The 13,202-nt window shown below is 33.7% G+C and overlaps 1 protein-coding gene across 21 annotated transcripts in view; it reads left to right on the top strand.

Annotated features, from left to right (window-relative positions):
- The window catches only part of LOC125677687 (diacylglycerol kinase zeta-like), a 136,919-nt gene that overhangs the window by 116,619 nt on the left and 7,098 nt on the right, over positions 1 to 13,202 (top strand). For 14 of the 21 annotated variants that reach the window (XM_056158803.1, XM_048915811.2, XM_056158802.1 and 11 more), the window contains 13 exons: positions 479 to 534; positions 958 to 1,020; positions 2,623 to 2,696; positions 3,536 to 3,644; positions 4,387 to 4,586; positions 5,121 to 5,147; positions 5,715 to 5,815; positions 7,077 to 7,156; positions 7,277 to 7,337; positions 8,567 to 8,777; positions 9,416 to 9,490; positions 10,086 to 10,154; positions 12,171 to 12,260. In XM_056158803.1, coding sequence (XP_056014778.1) covers positions 479 to 534; positions 958 to 1,020; positions 2,623 to 2,696; positions 3,536 to 3,644; positions 4,387 to 4,586; positions 5,121 to 5,147; positions 5,715 to 5,815; positions 7,077 to 7,156; positions 7,277 to 7,337; positions 8,567 to 8,777; positions 9,416 to 9,490; positions 10,086 to 10,154; positions 12,171 to 12,260 — 1,216 coding nt within the window. The remainder of the gene's footprint in view (positions 1 to 478; positions 535 to 957; positions 1,021 to 2,622; positions 2,697 to 3,535; positions 3,645 to 4,386; positions 4,587 to 5,120; positions 5,148 to 5,714; positions 5,816 to 7,076; positions 7,157 to 7,276; positions 7,338 to 8,566; positions 8,778 to 9,415; positions 9,491 to 10,085; positions 10,155 to 12,170; positions 12,261 to 13,202) is intronic. The other 7 variants (XM_048915805.2, XM_048915807.2, XM_048915808.2 and 4 more) reach the window with 7 other exon arrangements.

The following is a 13,202-nucleotide window of genomic DNA, read 5'->3' as shown; positions in this document are numbered from 1 at the left end:
GTTTTGAGGTTCCACAAAAAAGGAAAACAAAGCAATCATTACACTTGTACAATATTTATTTATGCTCTCGTTATCAGAGATCGAAAGCATATAGGTTTTGAGCTGCCTGTCTGTCTGCAAAAACTTTATCTTTAGCCATAACTTTTGAATGGATGGCGATAGGGCTTTCATATTTCACATGTGTATTCCTTGTGACAAGACTTTTTTTTTTTTTGGTACCAGTAGTTTTGACCTTCTTAGCTTGGGGTTTCACCTACTTTTGAAAAACTTTAACTTGGGCCATAACTTTTGAATGATTAGTGATAAGGTTTCATATTTCACATATGCATTCCATCTGATAATCAAGACCTTTCTTTTGGTACCAGAATTGTTTTGCTGCCATATGGGGACATCAGTGTTTCACAAACACATCTCGGTGTTTTTTGGTTTTTTTTCTAATTTTGAATCTGAGACTACATTTCTGATTTGTTTCTTTTAGAAGCCAACCCAGAAAAGTTCAATAGCAGATTTTGGAACAAAATGTTTTATGCAGGTGTAAGTACATATTGGTATTGAATTTACTTTTTCCCCTTTTCCATTTTATATACCAGGATGCTTAGAAAATGTTGATATTCATTATACGTACTGTAGATCACATTTTATTCGCCAGAACATTACTGAAGTGTGTAATTTCACGAGACTAGCCATTCACAAAAATTTCGTGATCATGAATAAATTCCTACACATAGAAAGAAGACTTATAAGCAGTAAATAATTATTTGTGAAAGTTATATCTCATGAATAAATACGTCATTGTATCCACGCAAAAATGAGGTCTCGCAAAACGAAATTGATCTACCGTATTTATAAATTTTGTTCATTACATGTCATTTTACTGTTGGTTTGATCTAGAACTTGAAATGGTGTGATTTTGGTCCCGCTCCGTACACTGTTGTACACTGTTTTGTTTTATATTAGGCTGGTGGGCGGGATATGCTCAGGAGAAGCTGGAAGGGCTTGGCTGATCACATACAGCTGGTCGTAAGTATGAGAATAATTCTGGACAGCATTTAGATATAAACTCACTATATTCTTCTGATACAGTTTATCAAAGAATCATGAAGCTTTCCTTGAAAGCAATTGCTTCTTATTTTATTGCACAAATTTATTTAAATATTACTAAATTGAATTGATACAATCCAGTTACTTTGCCCGATGATGCACAAAACTTGAATGAGACAAATGGTATGGGAACTCTGAGTTAGGAAATATATTTTGTTTACAAAGATAATAAAATTATATGTTCATCATTAATTTCATTTTAAACTCTTCTGAAGTAAAAATTTACCTGTCAAAAAACAAAAAAAGATATATATTTCCTAGGTTAGATTTCCAGTTATTGCCAGTCTGTGATGGTGATTATGAGATCTGAGGGCAATGTCTGATGATTTTCCGATGACAATGTTTGATGACTTTCCGAGGGCTGACAAAATTGGCTTCCCTTTGTACGTGTTTCTCATCGAGGAACAGGAAACTATAGGGACTGCATAAAGTAGTACTGTCAAGCACATTTTAAAGCCTTGCAGCATTATGTATGCAGTGTAAATTACATTATGTGCTTTTTAAAGCCTTGCAGCATTATGTATGCAGTGTAAATTACATTATGTGCTTTGGCACATTACTAAAGAGAGAAGTAGACATCTTTTTTTTACACGATCTAAATGTAAGATAACACCATTGAATACACCTCAGTCAGCTGAGATTATCTTGAATGATAACACACTATTACTGACTTGGACTGAGGGCAACAGTATTTATATTGGCCCCCAAGGGAAGGTCTATATTGCCCACACGAAGTAAGTGGAGGGATATAGTTTGATTCTGAGGGTGTCTCGCACAATAACTGTTGTCATCAAAATTAGTTTGCAATTGTTTTATTATGCATTATGAAAAACAAAAGACTTTAATCAGTATATTTGGAACTGTTGATAAACCATGTGTATTTGCTTTGAAAGGCAATGAAAATGTGTTTGACGTTTCCCAGAAAAACTAATTTTGCAACCTTTAAGTGTGAGCATCCACATCTATAATCTCTCTCTCTCTCTCTCTCTCTCTCTCTCTCTCTCTCTCTCTGGTATAAAGCCTGTAATGTGAGGACAATTTTTAACCATTTGACCTGCAACAGAAGTTTCTGATGTGGACAATAACTAGTCTTTACAGTTAGCTAGAAGAGAGATAGAGGGAGTGGGAGGCTTTTGTCATCAACCTCTCGTGTTTCTGAAAATGTTTTAGAAAGTCTTGTTATGATTCATTTCAAAGCATTAAACAACCATCTGTGCATTTATTATGAGATTATAAAAATTACAGTCTGACTCTAGGTAGAACATTGTGATGTTGTCAGATAACGGTTTTTTGTTGACGAATCGAATATCACAGAGTTCCTGCTGCAGGGTATAGCGTGTAGTCTTGACAGTGGTCATTAGTTAAAAAAAATATTGACAGGTGTATAGTTTTCTCAGAGAAAAACATTGCAGATGTTGTTTATTTAGCTAATTAGAATTGTATAGACAGAATAGATTAATGAGTAGAACAATACATAGGAACCGACCATCTGAAATTTAATTAAGGTGTTATTTGTTGCAGTGTGATGGTCACGACCTTACAACCAAAGTGCAAGAAATGAAGCTTCACTGTTTGTTATTCCTTAACATTCCAAGGTAAAAGACAATTCTCACCTTCTAATTCACGCTGAAAAAGAAAATTATCACCTCTTCATATTCATGCAGTAAATGAAAATTCTCACCACTTCAATATCACGCAGTAAATGAAAATTCTCATCACTTCAATATCACGCACAAAAAGAAAATTCTCACCACTTCAATATCACGCACAAAAAGAAAATTCCCACCACTTCATATTCACGCAGTAAATGAAAATTCTCATCACTTCAATATCACGCAGTAAATGAAAATCCCCACCACTTCATATTCACGCAGTAAATGAAAATCCCCACCACTTCATATTCACGCAGTAAATGAAAATTCTCACCACTTCAATATCACGCACAAAAAGAAAATTCCCACCACTTCATATTCACGCAGTAAATGAAAATTCTCATCACTTCAATATCACGCAGTAAATGAAAATTCTCACCACTTCAATATCGCGCACAAAAAGAAAATTCTCACAACTTCATATTCACGCACAAAAAGAAAATTCTCACCACTTCAATATCATGCAGTAAAAGAAAATTCCCACCACTTCAATATCACGCAGTAAAAGAAAATTCCCACCACTTCGATATCACGCACAAAAAGAAAATTCTCACTACTTCAATATCACACACACAAAAAAAGAAAATTCTCACCACTTCAAATTCATGTAGAGAAGATCATGGTTAAGTAGAAATTTCTGGAGAATTGAAATGCTGTTTTCAGAGTTATATGATTTTATATATATTAGTATACCTTCAACAAAGCACTGAATTGATAGACATTGTACTGTGTGTATACCAATATAGGCTGCATGTGTTAAATTGGTCGATTTGTATATACAGATATGCAAGTGGAACGTTACCATGGGGAAATCCAAACACACCTGGATTTGAACCACAGCGCCATGACGACGGTTACCTGGAGGTCATAGGGTTCACTTACTCTTCTTTGGTAAGACTCTTAATCAGTTAAAAGATCGGTCATGGTAACCCATCAGTAGGATGCTCACGAAGACATGGATTCAATTTTTTTTTATCCTGGCAGCCACAACAAATTTTGGATGTTTAACATATAAGGTAGTATTTGATCTTTTGTCAAGCACTTGACATCAGAAGCAAAATTATGGATCTTTTGGATACAGCCTATCAAATGGAGGTCTCGTGTCGCCGTAGGTGTGAATTAACACAGCAGAGAACCTTCACCATTATGACCTTGGGTGCCACACAGAAGTCAAAATTTATGGCACTTCACCTAAAGCCAACGTCTTTATAGAGTGAAAAATTCTCAAATGGGAAATGAATAACAAAGAAACAAATAATCGGTTGAATGTAAAAGTGCAAACATTCATTTCTCAATATTTTTATGTAAAGGTCATCTTAAAAATAAACAGGCTGTTATTAGTTTTGTAGTAGTATATAGTTCTTATAGAGTTGTAAATGAATTCATTCAAATGTATTTTAAATTAATATCAGGCTTGTTTTTCTTATAAAGTTTGAGTTTTTTTCTTATTTAGCAGTCAATATTTTTTGAGTAAAATTTCAGACTTATGATTAAGTCCAAAATTCGACTTAGGATTAATTCAAGATCTAATGAAATAGGGGGAGAACCTATTAGGCATTGCTTACATTAGGACATCAGTTTAATTTTGCAGCTCTCATGCCCGATTAATGAAATTTACCACATTTTCCTTTAGGCCACCCTGTACATGGGAGGGCATGGAGAGAGGTTAATTCAGTGCCGAGAGATCAAACTAAAAACTCTGAAGGCCATTCCGATGCAGGTGGACGGGGAGCCATGCCGGTTACGGCCCTCGACCATCATCATCCGTGCCCGTAACCAGGCCAATATGATTGCCAAACCAAAGAGGAGGGGCTCAGTTCCAATAGCCAATGAGTAAGTATTTAAAGGAGATTGACAATTTGGGAGTGGTGTATAATATATTTGATGAGAATATTCATAATGTAAAATATCTTCAAAGATGTAGAGCTTTTTGATAACAATGATAAATCTGAGATTGTCATTCATTTATGAAAAACAATTAAAGGGCTGGTCAGTCTTGATTTTCGTACATTTCATCTGGGTCTAGATTTAATACTGTAAATCTGAAAATGAATTAACAAGAGGCTTCTCTGTTATCAAACCTGATAATTCTTTTACTGCAATAAAAAGTGTGTACTCTTACATATGTTTTGTTTCATATGGTAAAATCCCTAGTGAATTGTTTTTTGGGGTAATGATTATATACATTGTAAATTAAAAAATCCCTTGTTAATTGTTTTTTGGGGTAATGATTATATACATTGTAAATTAAAAAATCCCTTGTGAATTGTTTTTTGGGGTAATGATTATATACATTGTAATTTAGTTGTTTGATAAATAATGTTGGATGGATCACATCTGAGAAATTGTGTTTTGTCTTGTTTAAAGTCTGGCTCTGTTGAAGACTGATTTAAGGTATATTTCTACACCCCATAGTGCGTTGTTGTGCTCCTCTTTTATAGTCTTCCTTATTTCATTTCATCGATTAATTCTGTTGACATTTAGTGCCAATTGTCTCTACTCTTATTATCTGATGTACATGACTATATAACTGATTTGATAATTATCCAAAATATTAGAACTTGAACATACATGTGCTAGACAATACTGTATATAGTTATGTGTTCAATCATTTCCATTTGTAATTGTATTGTCAAACTTACATTTGTACATTTTAAGCCTCTGAGTCATTCTTTCCGATTAAAAAAGAATAAGTTTTAATTCAAGTGATGTAACAGTCAAATATTTCAACCAGATTAAAGAGAAAGTATTTATTTTATCTATTTTGTTCCCTGTGTAGAAGCTCCAAGAGGAATTGAAGAGTCCATGTAAATGGGAGTTAATGCATACCTTCAGTAATGGAACTTGAAATAATTCCAAATTTGCAAAAGAGGAAATTTAAAATGACCTTGAACTTCTCTTGGGCTTCCGAGGTTATGGGTAGATTCAGTCCATCTGTAGTCCCTTTCTGGCTTTTTTCAGTCCCCCCTCCATGCCTGAACGGCTGAGGATACAAGTCAGCCGTATTAGTATGGCAGACTATGAACAGCTGAATTACGATAAAGATCGTCTTCGTGGAGCGTGTAAGTCAGTTTGCCTGTGGGGTGGATCAAAGCTTTGCTCTCACTTGATTTACAGGTGGTGATGGGATATATGCATGAAGCATGTGATGGTTTTGGCAATAATACTTTACTACTGCTTAGTCAGCATTTCTTATCCTAATAAATGTTTATAATTTGAAGACTAATTGAATTGAATTGTGTCTCAAATTATAGTACATCAGTAGCAAATCAGTTTCTGTTGAGAAATGATGACATTATTGTAGAGCTATAGATTCTATCACATATTTATTCAGCATATAGCATGCTGTCCTGAATATCTCACTATGAATGGAGAGGGTAACAGATGTTAACAGCTTCACGTACTAATCCTGTGTCTATTCTGTTTTTTTTTTTGTTTTTTTTAAAAGCTATCTGATGCATAATAGTCAAGTTTTTCACATTTGAGATAAATGAAATTTGTGACTCGATGTACCAATATAGTTTGTACCATTCAACTTGAAACAAAATTGTAATGAACTGTTTCTGACATTAATTCAACCTTTTTTTTTTTTTATCCATCCTTGTTTTTATGATAACAATTATCTTATTAGGACTTTTTGCCACAAGCTTTCTTGAGAGATTGTCTTTTTGTTTCATCATTTATATGCCAAATACATTTATGTCCCATAGGGTTCAATGCTTAATTAATTTGGCAATATGTTTTAAAGTATATTGATTATTTTCCAAAGACCTCCTGGTAAATCATTTTTTATGATGAAGCCCTTTAGTGTAAAACTAGGGTTATTAATATTGAGTTTCTCTTTGAGGAAAATGTTTCTGAAGCAATTATGTATTAGATAGCTTTACTCTTCACTGCTATAATTAGTGAATACTTACTAGGCCAAAGAACACCCTGACGGTAGCCATGATAGAAGTACGAGTGCATGTGCACCTATATATCTATGTATGAAAGAGACTAGTGAAATGTGTGTATTGATTGAACTGCTTCAGTAATTTATCTTATTTATATCTACATGTATATCTGCAGTTTCATATACCCAATACAGTTAAACTTCAATATCTCAAACATTAATATCTCGATTACCATGTATATGTCGAAGTGAGTTGGAAGTCCCAAACCACATTTTCTTTATATCTCGAGGTTTCTTCTCAGCCCATCCAGTTAAAGATTATTTAATGAGGTTTGACTATGTATATGTATATTTCAATTTTAAGTCAAAGCGCAGATATAATTTTATTTGGAGTAACTATTGATGTGTGGTAGATGTTTTCTCTGTTTCAGCCATTCCTTTAGGGCTTATTGTGGTAGATAACAATGCAGACTTGGATCAAGTTAGACAGATTATCAATAAAGTTCAGCAGGTTTGTCTCTTACTGTGCAGCGTACACTCAGAAATTCTCATTCATATTCATGTCATAAATGCCATGCATGCATATATTTGTAAAAAATAAATTTTTAAAAAACCAACATTTCTTTTACAGGGAAACAACGAAACAAACACTACTTCACAACCACTGTCTTCAAAATGGTGCTTCTTAGATTGTAAGTATCTGTGTATTTATACTGGTACATGTCTTAGATTGTAAGTATCTGTGTATTTATACTGGTACACGTCTTAGATTGTAAGTATCTGTATTTATACTGGTACACGTCTTAGATTGTAAGTATCTGTGTATTTATAACACATCTTAGATTGTAAGTATCTGTGTATATTTATACTGGTTAGATTATAAGTTATAATCTTAGATTATAAGTATCTGTGTATTTATACTGGTACACATCTTAGATTGTAAGTATCTGTGTATATTTATACTGGTACATGTCTTAGATTGTAAGTATCTGTGTATTTATACTGGTACATGTCTTAGACTGTAAGTATCTGTATTTATACTGGTACATGTCTTAGATTGTAAATATCTGTGTATTTATACTGATACACGTCTTAGATTGTAAGTATCTGTGTATTTATACTGGTACACGTCTTAGATTGTAAGTATCTGTGTATTTATACTGGTACACATCTTAGATTGTAAGTATCTGTGTATTTATACTGGTACACGTCTTAGATTGTAAGTATCTGTGTATTTATACTGGTACACGTCTTAGATTGTAAGTATCTGTGTATTTATACTGGTACACATCTATTTAATGTAGATTGTAAATGTGGTGCATACTGATTCGTTTAACAGGCACTCCGTTATCATGTAAATAAATGTTTATATCCTAGCAAAGTCTACTTCAGATATATCTATATCTAAATAAATGTTTATATCCAAGTCAAGTCAACTTCAGATATATCTATATCAAAACACAGTCCATTTTGGATACATTACAGTTCAAAAAAATCAATGAAAAAATTTCTCAATATAGCCAACATTAAATTTCATTCATGCACACAGATGATCTGCCAAAAAAATATATATATGGCTCAGATGTGTACGTAATAATTATATATAGGCCATATTAAGTATTTGATTTCAAATTCTCATTTGTATTATCTTCTCAATTTGTATACAAATCAATTTCAACAATTGTGATATACCGTTTGTAAATCATAGTGAAATTTCAGAATCTTTCACAATTTTAATCTTCGTTTTGACATACTTATCAATTACAGAAAGCAATATAGATTTGTGAGATATTTTCTGTTCCATTTTCAGAATAAATAAAATCCACAAAAAAACCCCCAAAAACAATTGATGTAAAACACTAAAATTTTAAGAAAAAAATGTGCAAGGTATAGGTAACATTTATTTTTTTTTCGCCAACAGCTACAACAGCAGAGAGATTTTTTCGCATTGACAGAGCCCAAGAACAGTTGCACTACATAACCGACATTTCTTCTGAGGATTTGTATATACTAGATCCAGACATGGCCAGCACACAACATCCCACGGGAAACGGGGAGGTTCCCAAACCTCAGGAGGAGAAAGGACTGGTCTTCACCTTCTCCATGCCAGTCACTCCTCCTAAGTCCCCGGGGTAAGTCGTCAGGACGATCAGTTTCCTAGAATGTACTGTCTAAGTCCCCAGGGTAAGTCTTCAGGACGATCAGTTTCCTAGAATAGTTTCCTAGAATGTACTGTCCAAGTCCCCGGGGTAAGTCGTCAGGACGATCAGTTTCCTAGAATGTATACTGTCTAAGTCCCTGGAGTAAGTCTTCAGGACAAACAGTTTCCTAGAATATACTGTCTAAGTCCCCAGGGTAAGGCTTCATATTGCATATACTGTACAATCTGGAATGTTTTCATATTGATGAGGTTAATTCTTACTTTGAGAAAGACTCCCAATTATTCCGTTATATTGACTACTTCTTAAATCATATTGATAAACATCATCTGCATTATTAATTAAAAGTAAATTCTGATATTGCATATCATTTTCAACATTTTGCTATAAGTCCTAAAAATCATAGAGCCCCCCCCCCCCCCCCCCCCCCCCCCAGTGTTTTAAGCAACAGTGGGGTATTAATTATATAAGTTTATGCATTTCCATTTTAATACACTTGCCTCATGGTTTCTTTATTAAATGCATCAGATAATCAACTATTTTAGCTCCACCTTCAAATCTTACTTTAATAGATAAGTAGGACTGGATTAAATTTTTCCTGTTGATTGCAGGGTATCCGATCTACGACATAATAATAATGAGGAAAAGCATTCTCTACCTGTGCCAAAATCTCCTGGAGAAAACAGGTAAAGTCCTATTGCACTCCACAACACATATCCACATCGGTGCATGTGTACTTTGTCTTCAATATAGTAAAATTTGCATAATACGTTTTTCTTTAAATTCCTACACATAGTTCCTCATTGAATGATGCCTGATTGTATACATGTATTAAAAGATGCTGCATTTCAAGTCACTTGATAATGGCTATTTTCGTATTACGTTTTTTATTTACTGTAGATTCCTTATTATACGCGAGTAATTAACGTTTGAGAGACGCTTCCCTCATAAAGTTAAACGTCTCTCCTACTTATCACTCAAAATTCATTAAACTTGAATATGTTGGGGTATAGCACTCACGATTTTATGTTTTTATAGAATTTTCGCTTATTGTTGATTTCCGCAAAATTATGTACTTGCATAAAGCATCTACAGTATTCCCATTAAGGATGTTTTTAATTTGAAATGAGTATGTGTATTTCTCCTTTATTTTTTTAACTATAAAAATTTATGAGTTTTACATAGTGTATAAATGTTGTATAACACCATTTCATTTTAAACAAAGACACTGTTTGATCTGGTTGTTGTTAGAAATATGTTGATATTTTGCTTTTGTCACAGGACCACAATTACTCGTCCCGAGAGTAAGGAAAATTTACTCATCCCACCGTCCCCCGGCTCAGATAACAGGTGCATACAGCATGTTGTGTAATGCATCCCAGTTTTTTGTCCTCTGTTTGTTTGGTAATTGTGCACTAATTTATTAGCACTCTGTTGTGTGGAATATAACAAAACTTTAGCGTGATTTAAAATTTACTGAAAAACATGACCCTCCCCCAGAAAACGGACAAGGATAATAATAAATAATAACTGAAATGGAATTGGAATTTAGCATCTTGTAAAATGGCTTGTTTTTTAATGTTTTCGTTTCATATATGTATACAGTAACTCACAGACCCTTATTAGCCTAAACTGTTTATAGATTTTCTCAAGGCAAAGGAAGCATCCAAGTTTTCTTCGGGAGAAATAACACCCCAGAGAAATTTGATATGGATGAGAAGTGGAGGATACACACACATTCAACACTATTTTGAAATTGAAAACTTTAAAATTCACTTGTTTTTTTTTGTGTTTTTTTTTTAAAACTGAAGTTTTAGTTGAAAATAATCTGAAAAAATGGACTCCGACTCGTGATCTACAGATCAACAGTCGACATGTTAATTTATTAACCCACTGAGCTACTCAGCTAGACTATTACATCTACAGATCAACAGTCGACATGTTAATTTATTAACCCACTGAGCTACTCAGCTAGACTATTACATCTCGACATGTTAATTTATTAACCCACTGAGCTACTCAGCTAGACTATTAAATCTATTAAAAGAAATAGACAAATGAAATATTGCTGATATTTATATTTTCATCCATGTTTTAAAAAGAAGTCAGCCATTATGATGATGTAGTATATCTCCTTAAAACAAGTTCATCAGTACCCATCCCTGATAGATAATTATATTACTCTGCATGCAGTGTACGTTATCATGTTATTTGACTTTATATTATATACAAAATGGCTGACGTAATGATCGATCCACACAACAGAATATAAGCATGGCCTTTTATAAATGTGCTTACCGTGGTATGTTTACAGACGCGTGTATCTGACTAATGCCTTAGCTTGCATGTTGACAACCAATATCATAGATTATTATATGGTGTGCAGTTTCTGTTATACCTTAGATTGTATGTAATTTGCATGTTGTAGGTGTAGATGAGAAATCGACTTGACTAAAATTTTTGTTTGTATTTTATAAACTGCACCTTGCATTTTTGGATGGGTGGGGGTGGGTGGGGGGAGTTAAAAGAGAGACTGAGCCTTGAGTAGGTGTACACTTTAATAGAAATAGGATCAGAATAGAGCATTTTGCAGTATACACATTTAAATGCATCATCCTATATGTATTTGCAAGTCATGAACTAATGCTTTGCATTGCCACATATGTATTTGTATACAGAAAAATATTTCAAAACAATATAAACTGCTTTTTATACACAGTATGTAATGCATGCAAAGAAATCGTTGAAGATTTATGTATCATTTGATCTGTATTAAATTTTATGTATTCATCTTTATGCCATAGAGTTTATATGTACATTTTCTCATGGTGAATGTGCTGCAGTCGTAAACAATGCATGTACAGTGTATGAATACAGATAAATATAATACATGTACAGTGTATGAATACAGATAAATATAATGCAACATGTCTATTGTTACGACTTGGAATTCTGACAGAAATGAAAGTAGAATGTGAATGTAAGAAATCTTCATTTTTGAAAAAACCTGAGGGTGTGAACTGCAATGCTTCATACCGGCCTACTTTTCATGAAGTGAACACTCCTCATGAAGTATACTGGTGTGAAGTGTCGCAGTTCATACCCTCATGTATTCTCAAACATGTAATTCATATTCTTAGATGTGTACATTCTGGTATATATATGATTAGATGTATTCACAAATGATAGGAGATTGGTCTCTTTTTGTATTGTCTTTCACACTTATGACTGTTTTGACAGTTTGGCACAATAGGATACATATATGTCCACAATGTCAAGGATGTTTCCATGACAACTCTGCACATTTTAGAAACGATGACACCCAGAGTGATTGTTATGAACGATGTTGTGTTTTTGTTATTCCAGTCACATGCCCCTTCGTCGAGCTAGCCCTCATAAGGGCAAGTGGGTCTGTGTTCGGGTCGCAGACCACAGCTTTCTTCATCACACATTGGGGTAAAATTTCATTGCTATGTATTGCTACATTGTAATGCCTAGCATGTATATAGTTCACATGCATTTTTCTATCTATCCAGTTTTTGTCAGTCAGGAGTTTCTTGAGAAAACTCTGAAATCTTTAGTTTTAAATCTATAGAGCATATTTGTTCGTCAAGCTTCAGTCATCTTGTACGTGATCCAGATTACGTGATAATTAAAACTGATTTTTGGAGGCATCTTTTATATGCATTAGAGTAAATAGTAACCTATAATAAATGATTATGGAAGTCATACTACCCTTTCATATTTAAAATGATTGTTGAAGCCTGTGTGCATGCCAGTGATGCAGTAAGATTACAGCTAAATATCCCCTCATATAACACTGATCTTGTATCCATTACCGTAGAGTCTGTATCCATGTGGTTTGTGTTTCTAAACTGAATGAATGAATCAAACATGGAATACTGGTAGATATATATACTATTAATGTCAACATTCTACACAATACAATACACGTACAATTACCTTCCAAAACTGACATGTAAGCTCATCAAGGTCATTTGCACCCCCAGTTATATGTTTCTGTCTACAGTATATAATGCCATTCTGCAGATAGAGTTGTCTTTCTTAGTACAGGTTCTCCTTTTTTCTATACTTTTCAAATCTTTAGTCATCTGAGTTTCAAATTCATCTGAGTACCTGGATAGCACCGTGTCTCAGTCCCATTGTCAAACTGTCCTTTTGAGGGTCAGCTTCTGTTCTGTCCCGTTCATCTATGGCTTCATATGACTTAGATTTCTATAACAAATTGTACCGTTCACATCAGAGAAATGAGATTGATTTCATGCTGACACTTTTTAAAACATGACACCCTCACATGCATGTATTTATGAATGCTAAAGTTGACCCATTCATATCTTCTTAGTTGTTAAGTGAATAACAAAGTCCTTTAGAAATCAA

This window comes from Ostrea edulis, chromosome 3 (genome assembly GCF_947568905.1).
Source record: "Ostrea edulis chromosome 3, xbOstEdul1.1, whole genome shotgun sequence".
In the NCBI taxonomy this organism is placed as follows: domain Eukaryota; kingdom Metazoa; phylum Mollusca; class Bivalvia; order Ostreida; family Ostreidae; genus Ostrea; species Ostrea edulis.
This window is presented reverse-complemented; position numbering and strand designations above follow the sequence as displayed.